At 42.4% G+C, this 25,933-nt stretch overlaps 1 protein-coding gene across 3 annotated transcripts in view; it reads left to right on the top strand.

Moving 5' to 3' along the window:
- Nucleotides 1-24,397, top strand: part of LOC147022951 (cadherin-15-like) — a 171,363-nt gene extending 146,966 nt beyond the window's left edge. For 2 of the 3 annotated variants that reach the window (XM_085887913.1, XM_085887911.1), the window contains 3 exons: nucleotides 1,019-1,161; nucleotides 4,626-4,784; nucleotides 4,944-5,785. In XM_085887913.1, coding sequence (XP_085744039.1) covers nucleotides 1,019-1,161; nucleotides 4,626-4,784; nucleotides 4,944-5,162 — 521 coding nt within the window. In that variant the 3' untranslated portion in view covers nucleotides 5,163-5,785. Of the gene's footprint in view, nucleotides 1-1,018; nucleotides 1,162-4,625; nucleotides 4,785-4,943; nucleotides 5,786-22,189 lie in introns of those variants that run through there. The other variant, XM_085887912.1, reaches the window with a different exon arrangement.
- The last annotated feature ends 1,536 nt before the right edge of the window (nucleotides 24,398-25,933 follow it).

Consider the following 25,933-nt stretch of genomic DNA (forward strand, 5'->3'; position numbering starts at 1 on the left):
CAGAAGCTTCAAGATCACCAAACCGCTTCGTCCCTGTGCGGGAAAATGGCGCCCAGCCGCTCTCTGGACTGGAAAACGTATGGGAGGCAATTCTGGCTGCGATACTCAACACCACTGCTCAGAAACGGCCGTGCAGCTTCTTCCGTCAACCGCACTTGCCGACGCTGCTGCTCTCTGCAGAATGGTGCCGTCTCCCTCTCCGATGGCATAACACGAGGCATCGAGGCACAGTCGCACACGATGCAGCCAACAGTCAATTGCCAACATCTTGCTCCACCATGGGAGCCAATTCGCCTCAGCACGAACACAAGAATCAGTCTTCTTTACCGTGTCAAGGGGAAGCCAGCCGTAATGCCCTTCTCTTTCAACCACCATCCCCTGCCTCACTCGCTTCTCTCCCGCTCCTTCTCACGTTCCGCTCTGAACCTAACTTCCCTCCACTCCAGGGGAGTGGTTTGCTAGTTGTCCCCCTGGAGGCAGGGTCTCTTGCCTGCTTGGTACGTGCAGCTCGGTTGTTGTTGGTTTAAGGACATGATCCCTTATTATTGCCGGTCTTGCAATGCAAAACATAGGAAAAGGTCACGGGGCAATCACATACTGCGGGAAATTATACTGAATCCCTACCTAATTAACACAGCACCACCCCTTGTGTGGTGAAACATAACACTTAAGCTCACAGTTTCCCTACTTAATTTACATCGAGATGTCTCCTACACGTCCATGGATCAAGCTACTCTGTACAATCCTATCTTTCTGATGAAATTCCTCCATCTACCCTACAAACCTAGCAATATCAAGAGTGCTGGAAGGCGACTAAGCACACATGAGATCAGCTGAATCACCTATTCCTGTACTTCATTAGCTATATAACTGTTTAAGTTATCACTGTAGACAAGCAAACGGACACAATGGAGTCACTGTGATACAACTGTTTGGGAAGTCTCATTTTATCAAGAGAAAAACCCCAACGGATTTCGGTAAAGTAAGTGTTTTTCTTGTTTCTATTTGTGATATACAGTGCTCGTTGTGGTGAAAGCAGTGACCATGAGACGATGCACTCGGCCACACCCTGACATCGTGTTGATTCACCGGGCCTCCTCCAATGATCTGCGGGAAAATGCTGTCAACTACGATGAACAAGGCGGAGGAGAACAGGACCAGGCAGGACAAAGCACAAACACGAGGCATATTAAGTACTTTTTTATTTCAAAAGTTATCTTGGTGTTGAACTGCCTCATTTGTTGAATGGTTAATTGGAATGAATGACAAGGATCAATTTGGAGGGAGAAGATGGGGATTAAAGTATATGCATAAACCAGAAGAGAATAAGAACTTTTGTTTTTCAATGTACCTTAAATAGGTACCTGTTTTTTCCTTATTGATACAACAAGCATACACAACTTTCCAGTTCAAGATGGAACAGTTAGATAATGTTTTAAGTTTTGTTTAGTATTGAACATGTCCACCTTCTCTCATTCAATACACGTCTGGAAACATTGTACTAAAGTGTCCATTGCTTTTGCACAGATGGTGCGGGATATGCCCTGAACAGCATTTGTGGTGCGATCTCGTAGCTCATTCAGGAACTGTGGGTACATGCCATAAAGTCTGTCCTTCACGAAATCCCACAAAAAAATTTTTTTACAGGGACAGCCACAACACTTTCATAAGCCTCAAACCACGATGCTATTGTGTGCATTTCCTCCAAACTCAAGTACCCTGCCATGGTGCACTCTGAGAGAGGAAACAAAAAGAAACCGAACATTAATTGAAAGAAGGTGGATAATGTTGAGTACTAAATATGACATCAAACATTATTCTAACTGTTCCATATAAGGTTCAAATGGAAAGTTGTGTTTGCTTGTTGTATCCGATAAATAAAAAATACGCATCTATTTAAAGGGACACCCTTCATAACAGTGAAAAACATACTTTTACCTTCCTTTGACATTTTTAAAGACAAAACTGGGTTGCAGGAAGAGTGTTGAGTCTGTTGCTCATAAAACAAAATGTCTAAGGAAAAGAATGGTCTGCAATAATGGAGCCAGAATACCATGTTCACGCTGCACCAAGTATTCCCCCCAAAAAAAAATTGTATACAAAGTCAAGGCTCTTGGATGAGCTTGAACACAGAATAGACCAGAACTTAACAAAAAAAAAAGAAGAACATATGTGGGAAAATCCACCAACAGCAGGATAAAGGGACATTTGAAAGAAGAATGGCTGAAGGGAATATTGAGATCAAAAGTAGGGGAAGGGGGGGCGGAGGGGGGGGACATGGTGTGAACAAACTCGATGCAAGCTCAAACACAAAAAGAAGGGGGAATGGAAAAACCGTGGATGAAATGGAAATGGAACAAAAAACGAAAAAAAGAGGGAGAGTAAGGAAAACACAACAACCAGGAAAGGAATGGGTGGGCTTGTAGAACATTAATGAGGATAGAAAAAAAAAATCATGAGTATGTATTGGGGGCAGGGGGTTGATGACCTGAGGCAGTGGTATAATATTGAGCCATAAAGATTTGTTTTCAATTTTGCCAGAAAAACAATAAAAAGTATGTATGATAGTTTTATGCCTGGATATCAAAATTATGATAGATTTTAACTCTGGAATGACCAAATTAAAATATATTGGTAGAAGGTCGTTACATATCTTTGTTGGGGTTTACAGAGTAGGTTGATCACCAATTTTGATCAAAATCCCAAGTTGAGAATTTGCGTAATGACTCCGACAATTTTTGACCAAATGATAGCTTAATTACAATGCAAGTTAACAGATGGCTCAAACAAACTTTCATATCTACTATAAAAAAGGTTTCTACTGTGTTCCATAAAAATCCCACCATTTTAGAGAAGTTGAAAATGTTAATTGAAGGATGAAAGATGATGTGTTCAGTATACGGAGGTTCAACATGATATAAGCTCCATGAAACAGTTCCAGGTTCGCTAAAAATCCAATGTAAGCCAATCGCTTTCTATTGCATATAAACCATTGTTTTAGCATTTGCTGGGACATTGGAGATAAGGCGATGAAGATTTCAAAATCAAATGTACAAATTATGGATATTTTAAAAGCAAATATGCAGATATACAAACAAGAGTATGAAAATTACAAAAACAAATATTCCATTTGCCTGGGGGAATGTAACAAAAAAAAAGCGTAATTAAATCTTAAAGGCCATTGTATGAAGTGTGCAAAAATGGAAGATGAGGGTGATGTATTAAGTGCAAATTGGTGGGGCATGAGCAGAACTGAGAAAAGAAATAGGGATGAAAGAAAAGAGAAAGGACAATAATGGAGTGTGGCCTTGTGGGTGTTTTCGAAAATGTAGGTTGGAAGGGGATGGGAGGAAAGCCAAGGGAAGGGGGTAGGAAAGGGCATGTGTTTGACAGATGGGGTGGGAGCAGGTAAAAATTGACATTTTGGCTTTAATAAATATGTCTCCTGAGACGTTTAATAGATGAACAGACAGCAAATTGGTTAATGTAGAGTTTTTACCAGGTGGCATCAGCAGCCTGCTTTTCAGTCCACTGCAGGATGAAGGCCTCTCTCATGGTATACTTGCCGTGCATGATTGCTGGGTGTGGATTGGAGAGAGAGTTTTAGCAGGAATTTGTAAATCGGTCAGGGTGCCAGAGATAACTTGTCTACTCTTCGTGAAAGACATCGTGGGATCTTTAACGTCCACCGACAACCAGTGCTGGCAGACGAGTCTTCTGTCTTGACGTCCATCCCAATGATGGGGGACACACTGATGCCTCACCCTATATGTGCAACACCAGGGTGACAGTTTATAGTAGGGTCGAGATTCGAACCCAGGTGAGACAGCTCAAAGACGAGTACATATACCTCAAGCTATCCTGCTCGTCCCAGGTGACATAGTCGAGTGCACATTCCAAAGTGGTAACTATTAGTCTTACTACTATTATTATTACTAACCAATCTCAGTGGCATAATGGTAAAAGCATCTGCTCTAAGTCAGGGTGGTCGGTGATTCAAACCCTGTCTGTGTCATGCCAGACTTTAAAAAATGGTATGTGATGCTTCCTTGCTTGATGGTCACCATTTAAAAGGATAGAGTATGGACAAACAACGCTGGGAAGGCAATGGCAAACCACCCAGTGCAACCCTTGACAAGAGACTGCAGCACCAATGCTCTGTAAAGAGCATTGGTCAGGGATGTTCATCAAAATTAAAAACATATCACTATTAGATATTTTTTGTCCCAACACATGTACTGCTTTACTTAAACATCATGTATTAAGAAAAGACTGTAATCTCAGGATGAAAAAAAAAAAAAAAAAAAAAAACGAGGGTACTTCTTGCTCACCTCCCCATTTGTCACTGTGAGGTATGCTTGTGCCATCTTGAATAAGGTACTGGTATAAAATTAAATGGAAAACTAGTCTTGATCTTGAAGGAACAGTCAGCCGTTGAAGGAACTTGTCGTTCTCCGTTAGATGGAATCAACAGAACATTGATTTGAAGTAGGCGTGTTCTCTTGTCCCTCCTTGCTTCCGACCGCAGTTCGCATCGGAGAATCAACATTCTGCTGATTGGATCCACTGAATATAAAATGGCGATTTCAAAAAAACAATTTCAATTAATATGTCTTATTCTGCAGGATGCCTTTGATGTAACAGCTCTGCGTGTTCCAAGCTGCACTATGACACCAGTAGCTCCTCCAGGAACTCCTTGGCTTCAACGTCCTTACCAACTACAAACGGGAAAGCCTGCGGGAGGCCCTTTCCGGCTTGAAGATATGGGAAACTTCATTAATCAGGTGGGAATGTTTGCACCCTCACATTACTGGTGATAATGACATCGCTTGTGGTAATGTGCTTGATGCTTCAGGGCTAACACGTATGCTGCACACGTTCGGTTTGAAAAGACTTATGGTGATTACCTCTCTATAAATTGCTGCCATCCTCCCTTGTTGCAGAGCATTGATATGGCAGATAGGGATGCTTTTGCTCCACCTTTCGACTCTTACCTGCTCTATGACTTTGAAGGCATTGGCTCACTAGCCAGTTCACTAAGCTCTCTGAAAGCATTCAACGATGATGGATCAGAGGCCGATTATGAGCAAATGTTGAAAAGATGTGGCCCACAGTTTCACCGTGTCACAAACTTGTTTGGTTCAGGTGAGGAGCAACCTTGAGTAAATTTTCTACGACCACCCTGCTGCCTTTTTCCACAACCCCTATTTGCCTTCACTCAACGTATTTATTTTCTGCTTCTCCGATCTCCCTTTGGAATTGTAACATTATCCACATGTAATGCTACACATGCAAAATTAAACGGAACAAAAGGGAGAGTAACAATCTTCACATCCATGATAACTTGACTACCAAATTGGTGTCTTCTTATGAAGACTCATCCTAAGCAGCAAAACAAAAAGTTTTATTATGGGACAGGCGAGGGGCAAAAGGACCGTGATGTCTTCTTCTCGATATTCTCAGTGTGTGATGTGTGAAGTGAAAGAGTGCTGTGATTTTAACCTGAGGATTCGATACAGAAAAAGCTAATAGTTTTTGCAGTCACGGAATGTGATAATCCGTAGCTGTGTTTGGTTGGTGTGTCACTCTTCAAAATAATTGTGTCCTCTGAGCTTTGTCGCTTAAATTGTCACAACGACTGGTGAATCATTGCTTGGCTACAGTTCGGCCACGAATTGCTTTTCTTGATATAGGTTTTTTGATATATTTTGCCATACTTTATGGTCTTTCAACAGATATCATTTGCACAGCAATTTAAAGAAGAAAATAAAATAAAATAAATTAATTAATTTAAAAAAAAAATAAACTTGACAACATGAATTTTTCATGTTGTCAAGTTTTGCACAGTAACATGACATGATTTTTTTTAAATGTCTGACATTCCTCAAACTAAACCTTGCATTCAGCTTTGTTTAGCTTTTACTGTTGCAGTTTGGTTACGGGCCATCTACATATTTTGAATGCATGGGGGTTTATTTTTAATAGATGTGGAAAAAGTACGATTGGAATAAAAATAAACACGGATCGTTGCAGGTACTTGTGTTATTTTCAACAGGTGTATACTTAACCATATTTGTGTTGCAACACTGGAGAGGTATGATGTTGTAAATCACTGTACTCCCGAAGGTTTTGATGGGATAAAACCTAATCAAATAAAATTATTTCCTGTGGAATTGCAGCTGACTGTTCCTTCAAATTGGATATTGTGTTTGACATCCTTGTGCGATTGGCACGATGAGGAAATTCCCAAATTCAATGATGCAGGATGTCGGCGCAGTGGAACATTATCAGAAATGTGTGTCCACTGGCACTTTACCACATTGGAAACAAGTCAGCACCTCTGCTCAGCCAATGCAGTGGAGGTTCTGATTCTGATGTACCATACTCTGTTACACAGTGTCGGTGCTGCCAAAGCAACTTTTTTTTTTAATATACTGTGTATATATATATATATATATATATATATATATATATATATATATATATACATATATACATATATACATATATATACATACATATACATACATATACATATATATATATATATACATACATATATACATATATACATATATATATATACATACATATATACATATATACATATATATATATACATACATATATACATATACATACATATATACATATATATATATATATATATATATATATATATATATATATATATTTTAGCAAGAGCTATACTGGGTGGTTTATAGTTATACAGCAGTCGTAGATTAGTGCAGGAATTTGGAATTTTTTCAGGGTGTCAGCGATAGCTCACCTACTCTTCATGAAGGACAACATTGGTTCTTTAACATCCACCAACTAATGTCGGCAGACACAGCACACACAATGATGAGTCACCCTGCCTATGAAACACCAGGATGAAAGTTTATACCTATGCCAAGATTTGAACTCAGGCGAGATAGCTTAGAAGCAAGTGTGCACACCTCAAGGCCATCCTGCCAGCTCTACGGTAGAGGTAGGTATGTGAGGATGAGGAATGGCCTCGACATGGAACATGCCAATACAGAGATGTTCTGATGGATGGACATTTGAATTGCAGAATGAATCTGCCATCCCCAGAATGGAACTGTCCGCCTGTGTATCAGAACCAGCATATTGGTCAGGGATGGATGACAGGCTGTCTGTGCAGCATGTTCGTCTTCCACTTTTACCAACTTAGCAAGTTATTTGATTATACCCATTTTGTCCTTTGCTTTGTTTCCACATATAGTGCGGTGCCTCAACAATTTTACCGTTACACGCCGGATAAAAGTGTATTTTTTTTCACATAGAAAATAGGTGGTGTACTAATGAATTCTGGCCAAGGAGCCATCTAATTAATTTGCGAGTTCGTTAATTAGCGCCAATATAATATTTGGGTGTGGCGTTACCGACCAGGCCCTTCCAATGCTCCTAATCACGGCGGAGGACTGCAGTTTCCTCGAACAATGATCGTCAAAATGGCGTCCACAGAGTGCTTTTGAGCACGATTTTCAAGGCAGTCCGATTAATTTTGTCCACTGAAACCCATCAAAGGCAATAATGGAAGGCTACGTCGATCAGGTCAGCTAAAAGGCAAGTTTATGATGGATAAACCCGGGATGTACTCGTAGACTGGGATAAAAATATGTTGTTAAAGTCGGTTCCATTATTGAAAAAAATGCATGGTCATGGACAAAAAAAAAAAAAAAAATCAATGGAGCGCAAGAACTACCAAGGCTACTAGGCCTACCTAGTAGTACTATTTTGGACCAGTTTTCATGGTGAAGGATTCAAATCTGCATTCCTTGATAAATAGTTTGGCTATCTTAACAGGTAGGTAGGTAGATAGGTGGTTGGTTGTCCAATCCAAGATGCACCAGACCAGGTGACGTGGCATATCGATGTCGATGATGGGAGTAGGATTAAGGATACCGAGCTTAGAACCTTACTGATCTGATGTAGAAATGTGCCAATTTCCTTTAAAAACTTCCCTTTTGGAGAAACGGCTTCAGAAGTTCCACAGTAAATATTTTGGATGTCTCACATTGAAAATGCATTATGGAATTTTTTTTTTTAATGAAGCTTCTGAATCATTTTCGATGCAGAGCAAGGTAAAATATAACATATGTATGCCTGCATCTGGATTCTTCAAGTAAAACCCTTAACTAGGATAAGTTGATTTTCAGAGATTTGCTGTTGTTCAGATGTAAGCAGAGTGCATCTTGGACAGAGCTTCGATCAACAGGCCCAGGCAGCCGAACATCATCGTAAAGAATAGGAATCTTGTATATTGACGGGCAACCCGGGTTTATCGGACCCTTTTTCAGCAAATTTTCAACTTCATTCCGTCGTAAAAAAAAAAAAAGTAAACAAACAACGTTCCCAAGCATTAACGTGAGGGCCATGAATTCTTCGTGCTGTAAACAATCGAAAAGAAACCACGCAAACTGGTGCCATTACCCCAATAGGTACTGTGATGGCAGTGCCTAATGTGCTAGCTGATTCGGATAAACTAATCTGCCCTATTTTACCATCATCACTGAACACTATTCAGAATATTCTGGGGATACTATGCATTTTTATCAATTTCAGACCCAGGAGCAGGATGCAGTTGAAACAGAGCTGGAGTGGAGTAAATGCGTCATATGCCAAATCGACGTCGGATCCACTGAAATGTCCCACCAACTGCCCAGTTGCAGGTGCTGAAAGTGTTGAGGAGACGTATCGGAAATTCCTGGAAAATGTGATGCAGTTCAGCGAGATCAGAAGCATGCCCTGCAATGTTCCATTTGGTAAAAACCATCTCGCCCATTTCTGTGACAATAGTGCGTCCTGGCACAAATTGTGTTATCTCAAGTTCAACAACACAAAACTACAACGGGCACGGAAACGTTCCATGGAACGAGACAATGTGAATGCAGTTCCTTCGGCAGTAGACAGGTCGAAACGCCACTGCATCGGACCCGAAATGTGCATATTTTGCCTCACCGGTGGCAATCTTCATAGCTTCTGCACCTTTGATGCAGACCGCAAGGTGAGGAAGATGGTGACAGAATTTGAAGATGGAACACTGATGTCACGGGTGGCCGGTGGTGATTTTATCGCCATTGAAGTGAAATATCACACATCCTGCCTCGTCAATCTGAACAACCATTATCGTTCTCATCTGAGAAATAAGAATACGATCGTCGATAGGGATGTGGTTGTCATATTGCTGGGAATGTTCCATCTGGTAAATCAGCAACACCCTGACGCTAACATATGGGTTGGTTTTGGAAGGAACTTCCAAACTTATCATATCAGCGATTTATATCACCGCATCGGCAAAGCAAGATCACGAGCGCTACGCATCTTTCATGCGTTAACAGGTTGTGACACAACTTCTGCCTTCATGAATAAAGGGAAAGCAATGGCGTGGCAGGCATGCTTAGAAACTCCAGAAGTCACGGACGCCTTCGTACATCTGGTGGAAAAATCGTGATTCTCACGAGTTTAAGGCATTTGAGAAGTTTGTCGTGCGGCTGTATGATAAGTCTGGCAACTCCAACTCAGTCAATGAAACCAGAAAGAACCTGTTCTGTCAGAAGACAATCAAGAGTTTGAACCGTGTACCACCAACACAGGTAAGTAGCGATGCCGAATTCAAGCACTGCGATATTCACAAAAATTATTCCACATTTACGATTACTCCAGAAAACATTCCTGTGTATTCCCTCCATATTATTTCAGGATGCGCTGTATCAATATTTCAAGAGGGCATCGTATCAGTCGAGTATCTGGGTTACCAACGATGAACCAAAACGTCGTGATGTCATGCCGAATAGGTTTGGTTGGACCGCAGAAGATAGTTCTTGGCAGCCCGTCTGGATCACGCAACCTGCAGTTTCCACCGCCTGTAGACTGCTGATAAAGTGCAGCTGCAAGAAGCAGTGTTGTATTTGCAAGTGTGTCGGTGCCTCCTTGAAGTGTATGCCACTTTGCCGGTGTCAGTGTGGAAAGCAATTGTGAGTACCGGATACTAATCACCTAACTTGATTTACACTTGAAGCAAATATCATTTCTCGACTCTTATTTGTAACTGATGATGTCATTTTCCAAATGACGCCATGGATAGTGACATTTTCCGTAGAAGTAGGGCAACAGAGCATGTTCTGTTGTGCAGCATCACAGAAGCTGTAGTCAACCAGTTCTGACCTTCATCTGCAATATGTAGAAGTAGCCCAGAAAGGGTAGTCGACAGCTTCTGTGATGGATCATGAGGACATCGTAATACCCAGTGTATGCAGCTTCATTACACTGTTTATGACGTCATATCCTTCAGGAGCATCACAACGTACTCAAAAGTGGATTTTGGGTCACAGTTTCCATCTGTCTGAACTATATTTACAATAATTTCTTATAGTTTTATGATAGTTGAAGTAAACTGAGGAGATTCTTCAATTATTGGCTGTGATGACATCATAAAGGTAGCATAAGAAAGGGGTTCTCAACTTGCATTTGGTCATGTGACATGTGGAGAAGGTGGGAGGGGGGGTAGTACAGGATTGAACGAAATGGGCTACGTTAAAACAGCACGCTAATATAACACGAGGACACTGCCGGGAGATGTCCATGGGGGGTGGAGCGGAGAGGAGGTAAGCATGAAAGGGGGGGGGAGTAGCATGATGTGAGGGGAAGAGAAGGTGAGGCAGCGTCAGGAGAGGCGAATGCGGTGTGAAGGGAAGGCAATATGAACAGAGGAAGGGGGAGGGGTGGGAGAGAGAGAGGTAGAGAGAGAGAGAGAGAGAGAGAGAGAGAGAGAGAGAGAGAGAGAGAGAGAGAGAGAGAGAGAGAGAGAGAGAGAGAGAGAGAGAGAGAGAGAGAGAGAGAGAGAGAGAGAGAGAGAGAGAGAGAGAGAGATATGGGGGTGGGGGAGAGAGAGAGAGAGAGAGAGAGGTAGAGGTAGAGAGAGAGAGGTAGAGAGAGAGAGAGAGAGGGGGTCTTCCTAACTGGAAATGTCGTCATGGAAAACTGTGCCATGGTATCACCATCGAAGCTTGAAGAGCACTCACCAATTGGCTTAACCACCGCAGCAAATACTCCAACAAAATGGTTGAAGGAACTTCTAAAAACGAAGCATTTAAATTTGTTTTATATGTAAGCATCTCTGCCGAAGTGACGGGTCGTACAATGAAAGATTGTACAAAATGGGGAAACGTCGTGTAAAATATAATTACATATTTTCAGCGAGCCAGCCATTGCTTGATGCACACCGCTTGACAATGCGAGTCAAATGCAGGGGAGCAGGTCCTGAACTTTGTTCAAGTCGATCAATATATTCAATGACAATGCGAGCATTGTAGAGCACTCACCAAGTGACTTAGACACTCAAGCAAGTACTCCAACGAAATGGTTGATAAGGAACGGCTGGCTTGACAAGCGATTAGCAATTGCCGATCAGTCATTGAAACAACATGCGCCCGGAGACGCCCAAAATGGCAGGCAATGTCCGAATTGTCCAAATTAACACCTTTTTTCAGAACTACTGTTGAAGTCAATAAAGAAGTTTAAATTTTGAAATTCAGCTGAGATTAAGAGATTGTGTAGGTTATAGCATGTGCAGAAATGAAATAAACCACGAACACTGACGTCTCCAGGCGTTTATAAGCATTACAATGTATCCAGTGATTTGTGGGTATGATGATGAGGCATTCGATAATATGATTGAGGAAAGTGGAAAAAAAATAGATATACTTTATCGTGAAGAAACCATTGCTGCCTGTTCCAAGTCAAGGCATTATTGAGCAGGCTAAAAAAAACTGTCGAAATAAGACCCCAGCGAGGGACAGTGAGGTGACCAAGGATGAGCCTTGATAAAGGGTAACTGAATAATGCCATTAATTATCTTCAAAAGGGGTGTTAAATTAACCCAAACAACCAATTTTCACTCTTGCACTTCCTTGGAGTTTTCTTAGGATGCATGCAAGATTTAAGGCTGCTAGGTTTTATAGTTATGGAGGAGACACACTGACACACTGACACACACATTTATTATTATCGATACACCTAGGATTCGCCAGAATAGTTGCTTGCAAGGGTGTACGGCAGGGGTGGGGTGGGTTGGGGGGGGTCAGAAGGGGTATCCTCCATAAGTCAACAAATTGCCCCCCCTCCCCCCACCAATAGCTCGTACAGCGATTATAATTCGAGCATAAAAATATCACTGACAATATATCGCGAAATGACAGAATGGTTGCCTGTGAGGTTAACAACTCAACGTATATTTTTCATATATTTTTCCATTTTTGGAACTGACAATTGTAATCCTTTTGAAGTGAAAATAATAGGAAAAGTACGAAAAATAACGATCATCACAAAAAGACATGGACGGATTTGGACCAAACTTGCTGGGTGGATAGCTTAAAGGACAGGACGAATTGATTAGATTTTGGTTACGATTGAGATCTGGAACTTTTGGCACATTTCTTTACCGGGAGAGTCGAGACGATGCCCACACTCTCTCTGGGAGCAACGATGGAGGAGCCGGAGCAAGGAGTGGCAAGAAGGGGGAATGGGGGAACGGGAGATGGTGGAAGGACTTCTTTTTGAACAAAAACTTGTTCTATGGCTCATAGTGGACGCACGCACGCACGCACGCACGCACGCACGCACACACGAATAACACAGCCATTGAGCTTGGGGGAAGTGACAACACTTTCCAGAGTACATCTGCATGCCAGCAAAGTATACATTCGGGAAATATAGCCATCATTTGGGCATATCTGCAGCTGCCTCCCTCAAAAACCTTGCCTCGTATGCCCATGGTTACTTGCAGTATGCAAGAATTCTGCACTGGAATTTTATATATTCGATGATGTGGATTGGGAGAGAGCTTCTATATATTTGATAAAGTATATTGTGCTTGCATTCTGTAAAGAGTTATATAACTCAAGTAAATCAAGAATAGTGATTGGAATGAGCTTTTTAGTTCACAAGTTTACAGCTATAGTAATTTTTATAGTCAATAAGGCAAAAGTTACAAAACAAGGGGTGGAAGAGGCCCGCATTAGCATTGCCGAGCGACCATTTTCAGTGTAAGGTACATTGTCTTGGGTCACGTGACCCACCGTGAGCAGTGCGAGACTGCATGGGTCGACTTTTATTAACGCATATTTTGCTTTGCAACGTTTTCCAACTGTTTTGTGATGTTTTTCCTGGAGTGTTGGCTTTGAGTCATGTCAGTTTGCCAAATTTCAGCTTTCTACTCCACCTCTAAGATAGGAAACACTTATATCGGTGAATGAGCGAGTCCGTGGTTCGAAAGAGCTTTTCATATATATATATATATATATATATATATATATATATATATATATATATATATATATATATATATATATATATATATATATATATACATATACATATACATATACATATACATATACATATACATATACATATACATATACATATACACACACACACATCTAAGATAAAATTAGATACATGTGGGCAATTTTCAAAACTATTGAAAAAATACTTCACAAATAATTGGAAGCAGTTGTGATTAAGAAATGTAGGACAGGGGAATTAGAGAGGAAGAAATATGGAAGGAGAAGCCAGGAATAATAGGCCAGAATGCTGGGGGAGGCAGTGGGGGTCAGGTCACGTCAGGTATGGGCGCATGCGCCAGAGCAGCGCGTTGCTGCGTCCACTTTCCGCCGGTACTCCAGGGGCCTCCGTCTGGCCATCCCCCAGGTGGATGCCTGGCCCATCCCAATCTCCTTGAGATGCTGATCAAACTGAAGCAACCACGAGGCACGTGGTCGGCCCATTGGCCTCCTCCACTCACGAGACTCCCTCACTGAGAGAATCTGGTGAGCAGGATAAGCGTCAGAAAAACGAGCCACATGTCCATACAGCCGCAGCTGATGCTTACGGACTATGCAGGTAACAAATCTCATTTGAGTCTCTCTCAGCAACCACTCATTGGACAGAAAGTCTGACCAGCGATAGCCAAGGATTCTCCAAAGAGACCTGGTACCAAAGGAATTAAGTCTCCATCTCAGATCCTTGGTCAGAGTCAAAGTCTCACATCCATAGAGAAAGACTGGAAGCACCAAGGACCTGAAGACTCGGACTTTCGTCCTCCCGCACAGGTACCGGCAGCGCCACACCCCATTATCCAGTGAATCCATGACTCCCCAGGCTCGACCCAGACGTCTGTTGACCTCTGACTCATAGCCAGCAGAGTCATGAATATCACTGCCGAGGTAAGTGAATCTCTCCACAACCTCAATATCCTCACCAGAAACAGGCACAGACAGGACAGTAGCATCCAAGATGTCATTGAAAGCCTGGATCTTACTTTTGACCAAGGAAACCCGTAATCCCAGCAGCTCTGACTCTTCATTCAGCACCTCGAGGGCCCCCAAAAGGATATCTAAAGTCTCCGCAAAGATGACTGCATCATCTACGAAATAAAGGTCAGAGATCTTGACATTCCCAAACGATGCGCCGCAGCTTGATCTCTCTGACATCTTCCCCAGAATCCAGTCCATACAAGTGCTGAAAAGTGTGGGGGCCAGTACACACCCCTGACGAACTCCAGTAACAACTGGAAATAAGTCAGAGATGGTACCACCACACTTCACAGCACTCTCAGTACCAGAGTAGAGTTCAGACATCAGATCGATCAGTTTTGGTGGCACCCCACGAAGACCAAGAATCCTCCAGTGGGCATCCCGATTCACCGAATTGAACACTTTAGAGAGCTCAACATCGGCTGCAAGCATCCACTGCCGAAACTATCGTCTAAATACAGTGAGGACCCGAAGAGCAAGACAACGGTCAATCGTTGATCTCTTTGGTGTAAAGCCTGACGCTCTGGATGCTGGTGCTCAAGCAGATGGTGGCGAATCCTATCAAGAATTATCCAAGCAAAGACCTTGCCCGGCACTGAGAGCAGCGTCACCCCTCAGTAGTTGTGCAGTCTTGGCGATCACCCTTCCCTTTTAAGAGAGGGACAACAAGGCCCCTCTTCGTCAGTTGGGATGATGCCTGTGTTCCAGGCAGAGCACAAAACTGCATGCAACGACACGAGTGCTGCATTTCCACCAGCCTTTAGAAGTTCAGCATGGATGCCACAGATCCCTGGAGCTTTACCCCATTTCAACCGGTTCACCGCAGCCCGTGTTTCTACAAGCGAAGGTGGACCACAGTTGATTGGAGGGTCAGCAACAAGAATTGTAACACCCCTGACGTCCAACTCGACAGCTGGGGGATCAGCCTCGTACAACCGCTCAAAGTAACCGGTCCAGCGGGCCTTCACTTCAGACTCCTCTGTCAAGAGCCTACCACCCTCTGCTCCCACTGCAGTATACCGAGGGATTGGCTTGGATGAAAGCAATGCACGAATTCCCCTGTAAGCAGGATGAGAATCACCTGACCACAGGTGATGCTCTACCCCCTCACAGATTCCTCACACATCAGCCTCCTTGTCCACCCTCAGTGCACGTACAGTTTTACGCCTCAGCTCCCTGAACAGCTCAGCTCTGCCATTCAGCCTGGCCCTGTGACTCTGGTCAATGGTATCCAGTGTCCTTTGAGAGACAAAATTCTTTTTTGCCCAACAGTGAGTTCCAAGAAATCCACCAGCAACATCAAGGACAGTGGTCTTGAAGGCACCCCACAACTCTTCAGGACCTCCCAAAGCACCCAGCGCCCCCAAATCTCCACTCAGCCTGTTCGCAAACTCCTCAGCTACCCTCTCGTCCTTGAGCTTGCCAACATCCAGCCTAGGGTGGGATGGTACCATTCTTCTGGATTTAAGGTGCAACTTCAGAGTGGCCACAACAAGCCGGTGGTCAATATAGAGGAACTGAGCACTCAGGTAGTCCCTGCAGTTCTGGATCATCCTCCAGCAACCATCAACGAGGACATGGTCAAATTCCTTTGACACACCACTTGCGTTTGAATACCAAGTCCAGCGATGAGCTTGTGTTCGCTGAAACCGTGAACCAGCCACCCTAAGTCCATGACATCTTGCAAAGTCAAGGAACATAGTGCTATTCAGGTTCACAGTTCCAGACCCATGGGGACCAACACATGTCTCATACCCATCCCTATCAGTTCCAGTCGATGCATTGAAATCCCCCAAGACTAGAAGTGTATCTCGTCTGGGGCACTGATCAACCACAGACTCGAGCGTGGTGTAGAATGCATCCTTCACAGTGAGATCACTCACCTCAGTCGGAGCATAAAGAGACCAGGGAAAGAGTGACGAATCCTTCGTCTCATAATACGCTCGTTGACCAGTGTTACCTCAGTTATCATTGGAGTCAGCTTATTGGACACAGCTGCAGCATTACTTATTGGACACAGCCTTGGGAATGGTAACCATCAGAGTGACCAGACCAATAGTAGATGTAACCACCCACCATTGTCTCGCCGCAATCCGGTCTCCGAACCTCAGAGAGAGCTGCAATCCCGATGTCCAAACGCTTGAGCTCAGATGATAACAGAGACAGGTGATCATCCTCTCTTAGGGATAGGACATTCCAGGCACCCACCCAAAGGGACCGCCTCAGGTTAACCCAAGGAGACCGCCGTCTGGTGGACGACACCTCAGCACCACTCAAAAACTCTCCCGCAATCTGACCCGGGAATGTTACCCTTGGTTTCCCTCCTATCATCAAAGATTGGGGGTCCCGAAGGCTTTGCCACAATCCCATCCTCCAGTAAGCTGCCCTGCGAAGGGAAGTACTCCCACGGAGTGGGTTTTCAGATTTCTTTGCGTTTTGCGGAATGAAGGGTTTTACGGTGGCCGGAGTGCAAATCCTGCCACCAACCTCCGAATAAGAAGTAAGCCAACTGCAGGAGCATGTCCGCAGACACAGTTGGGTACGAGATATGGATGGCCGTTGGCTCACAAGGAGCTCCTCCACCCTTTGACAGGTTTTGTTTTTAATCCTGCTGGGTGCCCATATCCAAACACCCTCCTCACCAAAAAACCTGGTGGGGGAGACGGTTAAGTCACCGACAACCCGACCATGGAACACGTTAGTACAGGTTTACATGATACCTGTAAGCAAGTCACAGATCTAATCTTAGTGGGGCAACTTAGCTAAATATAGCATAACAATTGTGCATTTTGTGAGGAAAGCACCAAATTTGGCACACTAGTAGCCTATTATATTATGAACAGATTTGGATATTGGGCCATCTCAAATTCAGCCGCTGATGGCTGTGGCAGCCATTTTCCACTGCCATCAAAAATTTTGAGATGGCCCAATATCCAAATCTGTTCATAATATGATAGACTACTAGTGTGCCAAATTTGGTGCTTTCCTCACAAAATGCAAAATTGTTATGCAAGTTGCCCCACTATCTGGACTGACGTAGGTCAGGTGGGATGATCAAAATTATTCCCTTGAATTATCCATCTGCAAGCAAGAAAAAGAGCGACATGGCGTCAACATGCCGAGGCTTTCATCCAGCAGTGAAATTAAAGTAGCTGCTACTGCTGATGATGTTGATGATGATGAATCATACATAGCTTGTAAATGTCCATAATCAAGAAAATGCTTTTATTTTAAAATGTGAAAGTCCAACCTATTTTTTGAAAATTCACCTCATTTTAACATCATAGAAAGTTAAAATGTAGTCACCATCATGAATTGATCAGCAACACTCTCAAGTGAGATACTGAGAAATGGGATGACGCTGAAGAGTGGATACTCAGCGAGAGAGGCATCACACCATTTGTAACTGACAAGTGTGACATGGAGAATGTGTGTCATCAATTATCGATGAGATAGTGCGTTTTATTTGCTCTTCGTCCAGAGATTGTTCCATGCAATGGATTCGGATTGACAATGTGTCCATTCCTAAAGGAAAGGCACCGTGTTTCATGATAAAGAATGGCTTGTGTAAGAAAAATACTATTTCAAGGCCGATGTTTAACATTCAAACGCCTACAAGCTTTATGTACTGAAGGCATATGATGGTTCTCATCACGGATGTGTTGTGAAGCACATTAATAATCTTGTGTAACATCCAAATACTGCTGTGATCGTATGTTTATGAGCATTTTAGGTGGAGTAGATGGGGGAGAGAAAGGAAGAGGAGGCATGTTGTGGAGGGACCGTATCTCCATCTGGAAAAGGCATGCCTTGTTGAATAAATCATTGATTTTATGAAATTCAAAAATATTATGAAAACATGTTCAGGTGAACGAAATAAATCAGGCAAACATGCAACATTTTGCCAATACCTACTTGTGGCATTTATGTAAACTAGTACGTAGCCGTACGTGCAAAAAAAAAACAAAAAAAAATAAATAACTTTCAAACCACGTGCCAGAAGCAACCACATAGGACGTTCCTTCGCTTACGAGTGCCCATACGTGTGTGGCCGTACGTGTGTGCCCATATGTGCAAAAAAAAAAAAACTCAAACAACCACACAGGCCGTTGTTTCGCTCTCGTAAATGACGACTGGATTGGAGCATTGTGTTTATCTATAAATGCGCATAAGAAATCGAGAAATTATTGGAATACAGTAAGTCATCACTATCTGGAAGTCCGTACATTGTAACCCGTGATGGGGAACGCGGCTGAGGATCTCTTCCCCAACGGCCACGCCTACGCAGCAACATGTCCTGTCATTGGTAACTAAACGGCGCCCTTTCCCCATCGGCCACGCCTACGCAGCAACGTGTCCTGTCATTGGTTTAGTAAATAAATGGCCATAACTTGGGAACCACTTGTCCGATTAATATCAAACCTTGAAAAGGCACATCCTCAGGCCCCAGCAATATACCTGGCAAGTTTCAATTAGATCGGACTAGTGGTTGTCGAGAAACAGCGGTCACACACACACACACACACACACACACACACACACACACACACACACACACACACACACACACACACACACACACACCTGAAATTATAGATAGATGACAGTACGTTGTGTATTTAATGGTTCCGGGTGCAGAATAATCAATTAAAGCACCCATTGTGATTGTAGTGCAGCAGATAACTGCAAAATACCCCTAGAATACTTTGGTTTGTGATGCAAGCATGAAATTTGGCACAAATACTCTTTGATCTACTGTGTTAAAATATGGCGCTGGTCATGAAAAAAAATCAAGATGGCGACTATTTTCCAAGATGGCCACCATCCAAATTGAAAAGTATTATTCCTAAAGCAAGTATTTGGATTAAAGACAATATTTTGAGCGTATACCTAGATTTTAGGGGTCAAAGAATCTAATAGGAATGTTGTCTGGGCTCTAGTGCATAATCAAATGGTCAAAGCAAAGATGGCGTCCAAGATGGCCGCCATGAAATCTATAAATCCTAATATTTCAGGAACTGTGCTGAAGATATTTTCTTATTTTCATCAGAATATCTTATGATGCAAGCATGAAATTTAACATAAATGATCTCTAGTCTCCAAGGATCACTCTTTATGCAAAAATATTGCTCCTGCTGAAAATTAAAATGGCTGTGAAGCCGTATCTCCAGAAAAATCAAGCTGGTAATCATTTATCATTTCACAAAATTTAGTGGTAAAATACTTTTATTTCTGATTTATTGCATAAATGTTCACTTGTTTGTCATATATTGCAAAATTACCTGTCACAACAAAGATGGCGTCCAATATGGCCGCCGTAAAACTTAAAAATAACTCATCAATGAATAAACATAGAAATACTAAGTACTATAAGTCAGCAAATAGGTAATAAAGATAATGGATTTCATTAGAATTACTTATTTTGTCAGATTGCATTTTAGAGGGTGGAAGAAAGCTTAGCATAATTATAGAGTGATGTCGGCGCACAACCAGGACACACTGGTGACGTCACTGCTGTGTAACTCAGCATGGGGTTCAGTGTCAGCTGATCTAGTTTTACTAATGCTGTAGTAATAGACTAGTAGTTATAGTATAGTTTAGTTTAGTGTCCCAAATGCTGTCTAACAGCCCCATATCCAGTAGCTAGTAAACAGTAGTTTGTAGTTACTAGATTTAGTTAGCCGCACCTGAATTGACAGGGTGTGCCAGCGCGGGAGAGCCGAGCCAAGGGTAAGGGGGCTATACATGACTTGCTCATGTAGTTACCCGAATGGTGTACAGATCACACGGGACTTAAATGACACTGGATGAATGATCGGGCTAGATGTAGGTCACCCGAACCTTGTCGTATCCCATACAGGAATGTGCGTTGATTAAGGTGGTAAAAGGATAAACCCTCGGCCTTAATCAAAATGGCAGATGCGAATCCAATTTTAGCCAAGAGGCAAACAGACTGGACTAGATGCTGTCTTTGCCAAAAAGAATGAAGCCCTGACTTCCCCTCCTACCCATCATGTTCTGGGACATGATGGGTATACTATGCTAGCGACCAATATACCTCTATTCAATGAGATCAGTGCACTCCCATTGATTTTAGACCCAGCTAGACTGAATGAGGGTGGAGGTATAGAGGCAATGCTGAGAAGAAATTAAGCAAAGTACCACATGAGTTGTCGGTTGTTATTTAATAACACTAAACTCGATCGTGCCAAGAAACGTCGATCCGACTCTCGTGGTAGTGATTCAGATGAAGGGCATGTGAAGCAGCGACGAACTAGCCATGATGGTCAAGTATGTACAATGTGTGAAAAGACATCACCTGAATCTGACCTTCGGCAAGTTATGACCATGAACTTGGACAAGAGGCTGCACGAGTGTGCTCAAACACTGAATGATGGCACGTTGTTAGCAAAACTGGGTGGTGGAGATGCCATTGCCCAGGAACTAAAATACCATCGTGCCTGTCTCATTGCTCTGTATAACAGGGAGAGATACCATCTCAGAAGTCTTGAGAAAGACTCACATCAAACTAAGGAGGAACCAGATGTGTACCTACTGGTTCTTTCGGAATTGGTGAATTACATTGTTGAAATCAGTCTGGATTCAGACGGTCCCACAGTCTTCCCCCTTGCAGATATACCAACAACGTCTGGCACAACTGGCTGTTGATACTCCCACTGTCAATACCACCAGATTAAAGGAGAAATTATTGGCTGAAATCCCTGAGCTTGAAGCTCACAAAAAGGGAAGAGGTGTGCTTTTAGCATTCCAGAAAGATGTGGCTTTGTCACTATCAAAAGCATCAGAATACTCTGATGCACTTGTGATGACGAAAGCTGCAAAAATATTGAGATGACGCATACTAGACCATCAATCAAGATTTAATGGCACATTTCCTGAAGGCTGTGTTAAAGATGCTATACCACCCATTCTCCTTCAATTCGTCGGGATGGTTGAACATGGAGCAGACATCAAATCGCAGCTGAGATTTGGGGCTTCAAAGTCTGACCAGGCAATTTCCCAGCTGCTGCAGTATAGCTGCTATTCCCGATACAAAGAGGGAGCAGCAACACACAGACACTCCAAAGACAGAGAAACACCATTCCCAGTGTACATGGGTCTCTCTATCTTTGCCAAAACCAGGAAGAGAAGCCTGGTAGAAATGCTGCATGAGCGTGGCCTCAGCATCTCCTATGACGACTAACCGTCCATGGTTGATTTTCCCTTTGCAAAATGGGAAGAATTTTTCTGTCCATATCTGTCAGGTTAGTAAACCTTAAAAAAAAAATCTTGATTTTGTTCCAAATGCTAGTTCGTGAACAATGGTTTATAGCTATTGTGGCAGCCATCTGGGACTCCCATCTTTGTTCAGCAGTATGCATGGGAACGAGGAATCTAAAACCATGTCCACCTAATTAGTTGATCCCAAAAACTGAGTCTATTATTTCCTGAAATATGAACATTGTTTTGGTTTTGCGGCAGACATCTTGGATGCCATCTTTGTTACAACCATGCTGTGAGGTGTTACATAACAAAGAATAATCATGCCAAAATCTTAGATACAAAAAAAAAAAAAAAAAACTTTGGTTTACACCCTTAATTTTGCGTTTTGTTTCAAATATTTAGCTGCAGAAGAGGAATTTTCTGTGCATATGGCGGCCATCTTGAAAAATGGTCGCCATCTTGGAAATTTGTGTGGCCAGCGCCTTTTTTGAAAAAAGTGGACCTCAAAGAGTATTTCTGCAAAATTTCATGCTTGCATCACAAACCGAAGTATTTTTGCAGTTATCTGCTGCACTATTGTACAAAATCTCAACGTTAACATCAGGTCTTTCCTGCATTTACAGATGAGTAATGTTGTGGAAGAGGTATTATAATCCCACACCTCAACACCATTTTGTCATGGAAGTGTGGAGAGTTGTTGGGGGGGGGAGTTGAATCTCACATCCACACAGTCAAATTGACCAGTTCATCACTGACCAGCTGCAAGAAGAGGAAAGTAGTTTTGCTTTCTTGAAACTGAGCACAGAATGAGGTTATTCTATGCTTTTAACATCATGCACACAGGTCTCAAAGAGAAAAAAAAAAACAGCTTCCCACACATGATCACTCCTTGGACTGTGCCTTCATCACCAAACATCAGCACAAATCTCCAGCTTCTGCTGTGCTGCAAACTCTGGGATAGCAAGATGGTTGGACAGCATGAAACACAAAACACCGACAATCGAGTCAGACCGCTGCTCACCTTTTACTTTTTATACCTGGTCACTCCACCTTCCTTCTTGGCTGGGCCAGAAACTTCTATAATCCGCCTCCCTTCAACCCTCAAAAAAAAATAAAAAAATAAATAAATCAGCTCCCATAGTCGTATATCCTACACTTCAAAAATCTTTGCAGCAGGGTCAGGTTCAAAACAGGTCCTGTGCCAGGATGTCTGAGAATAATTATTTGATTCAGCACACAAATGTTGAGCATGCAACTTTAGCACACAGCGATTCGTGATGAAGCTTTGCTCACTCTGTGTTGCACACCGATCCTGTGCCTTTTGTTCGAGTTCATTGTGTCGATGGTATGTACTCCTGCCAGACCATGCATTGAGTGTTGCACCTATGATGGGCGTTCCTTCTCCACAGTCCCAAAGGCATACGATGCACCAGTTCCTGAAGGACTTGGCTGCCATTAGTGCCATTAATCTATGCCAACTCTCCACATGTGCTCATCTGAATTCTGCACAAGCTGTGAGACTGAAAATCTAATCTCAGGTCATTCCTTCCTCACACACAAGCTTTATGAATCGATAAACATTTCAGGCCTTGGTAGTACCAAGAAAGAAACTGGCACAAACTTTCTCCAACATTCCCTTCACCGTGTTTTGTGTGCGGTATTCATGTATGTCTGCATATAGGTCGATGTTTTGTGGGGTTCCATGTAGAATGTACAAGTATACTGCAGCTAATCGTTAGATTATAAGCTCCAAAATTGCTGGTATTTGTTCATTCACCCCATGTGGACAGAGAATGATACCTTCTTGTATAAATGATGTCTGTAAATTACCTTGTGACCACACCCTGATATTTTTCCTTGATGCTTACAGCTTTGTGCTATGTTTGTTTTTGCCACATCTGAATTCCAAAATGATTACGCCTAGATGTATTTTGCGCAATCGGAATTTGAATGACTTTTCGATGTGCATTTGGTTTCTGACCAAATTACATAAAACGTCAGAATGAATTCTTGTACATATTTTCATTGCCCGAGTTTGAAAGGCATTTCTATATTTTGCAAAACTGGCTCGACCTCAGTCCTTTTGACTCAAGCATGTAAAAACCGAGTACCTTAGCCATGCAGTTAAAGCACTGTTAGCTTATTATGGCCTCAAGGTAAATGCAACAGCTCAGCAAATCCTGACTACGAGGTCGTAATGAACACTGGCCTATCAGACCTCAGCGAGTGATGGAAAGCCGCCAGGCTCGTGACAGTGCTGAGAGATCAAATACTTTGAGTAAGGAGGAGGCAATATACTAAAATATTCAAAAGCGTTTGAGTGTTCTCAACTGAGTCTCAAACTCATAATCCTCGAATCCCACATGCTGTGTTGATTTGTCCATTGTCTACTGATGTTCTCATAAGTCATGTAAATGCACAATGATGTCTCCTAATGCTCTCGTCTTACAACTGATAAATGCTCAAGCACCTCCATCAACCTTTAATCATGGTAAAAGGATATGTTGATTAAAAAATGTATTGTAAAATCATGGCTACTGGTGCTCCAGTGCTTGAATTTCAGTTTTTAGGAAGAGCGTTTATCCATGCTTGATTGCATTGGTGCCTGTCCATTGAATTTTACTGGTTTTGAAACACAAACGCAGAGCCAAAAATGTGCTTTTGTTTTCCAACAATTGAAATAGATATTACTGTGGCATTGCCTTAATATTCTTCTTCCATCTTACACCAGCGGGACGTCGTTACACAGCTCGCCCATGCAATCTCTTTGCACCTTGTACTGTAGGGAGCTTGCAGGTGTTTATAGAGGAAGATCAAAATATATTTGATGAGAAACGGGAAATATAAATAGAATTAATTATTGTGACCTCTCACAATCAATAATTAACAATGGTATTAAGGGATATGAATAAGCCTGGTGTTGGCGCAGTGGTTAGGGCAGCGGCTTGGGATCCAAAAGGTCCTGAGTTCAAGCCCTATTGGGCCACTGAATTAATACACCAGGGGGTTGACTCAGCCTGTCATCCTTCCGAGGTCGGCGAAATGAGTACCAGTATACTGGGCCGGTGTATACCCCGGTTAAAATAGGTGTACCATATCCCTGTGTCGTAAGAGGCGACCAGGGTTGCGTCAGGAAGGGCATCCAGCGTAAAACATATGCCAAATCACTATGCGGATCATACGGATGATCCGCTGTGGTGACCCCTAACGGGAGCAGCCCAAAGAAGAAGAAGAGGTATTAAGGGATATGATTGCTATAAATATGAGGGATCTTGGTTTTGTGGATTATTTGCAATTGTAGCAATATTATTGAAATTATGCATTGAAAGCATTATTTGTAACAAAATTGACATGAATTTTGAAAATGCAGAACAAGATATTGCATCGAAGCAAAGGTGAAGACCAATTATTATTATTATTTTTTTTAAGTATGGGCATCAACTTGCTGATTAAAAAGATTATGGATGCAGGGAGACGTGAAAATTTTCAAGATTGGGAAGGAGGGTGCTGTGGTGCATATAATTGAGAAAGTTTAATTTTTGTTTAAAAACATTTTGCCTGTTTATGTTGTACATTTATAGGAATTCACCATCACCAAATTGAAATATCAAATATCAGAGTAAAAACATCTTCAAGATAATTTTCATTCTCCGAAGCAAAGAGCGATCGATATTTTTTCTGCTCTAAAACCCTAATTCATCATGGTTGCCCTTCGGAGCCAAAGACGGCCGTTCATACGTGACATGGGAACAACGTGGGAACCTGAATTTGTTCATACTGTAGGAGCTGCTGCCCAGACAACAGCCACACTCTAAGATAGCAAACAATGGTGTGAATGTATATCCATCCAACATGTCAAGACCAAACCAATTGTTACATCTATTTTTAGGCAGGAATTTGTAATTTATTCAGTGAACGATGAAAACTCACCGATTCTTTGAAAAAGACACCACAGGGTCTTTGACAACCACCAACATCAAGTGCTGGTATACAGATCCTCTCACTCATCGTCTTTCCAAAAGATCACAACGCCATGATGCATCAAACTCCATGCGGAGGACTAGGATGACTTTATAGGAGAGGTTATTGTCATATATAGTTGTGGAAATGACTTCCAGGGGATAAGAATGTATAGATTAGAATAGTTATTGCCATTAGTTCAGGTTTTAGCAGAACAGTAAGGTGAAACGTGTTGTGATCGGAATGTGTGTCGTTTGTCAAATAGAAAGTCTGTTGTTTTTCTCTCCAAAAGTTTGTTTCTAAAACCTACAGCCTTAACCCCCTTCTCATGTTTCATCCTCTGTAAATCTGTCTTTTATGTCCTTTTGGGAAATAGTAGCCTTGCGGGCCAACTGAGGCATAAGTTA

The sequence above is a fragment of the Eptatretus burgeri genome, chromosome 7 (genome assembly GCF_056783735.1).
Source record: "Eptatretus burgeri isolate ZD-2024b chromosome 7, Ebu_testis_v1, whole genome shotgun sequence".
Lineage (NCBI taxonomy): Eukaryota > Metazoa > Chordata > Myxini > Myxiniformes > Myxinidae > Eptatretus > Eptatretus burgeri.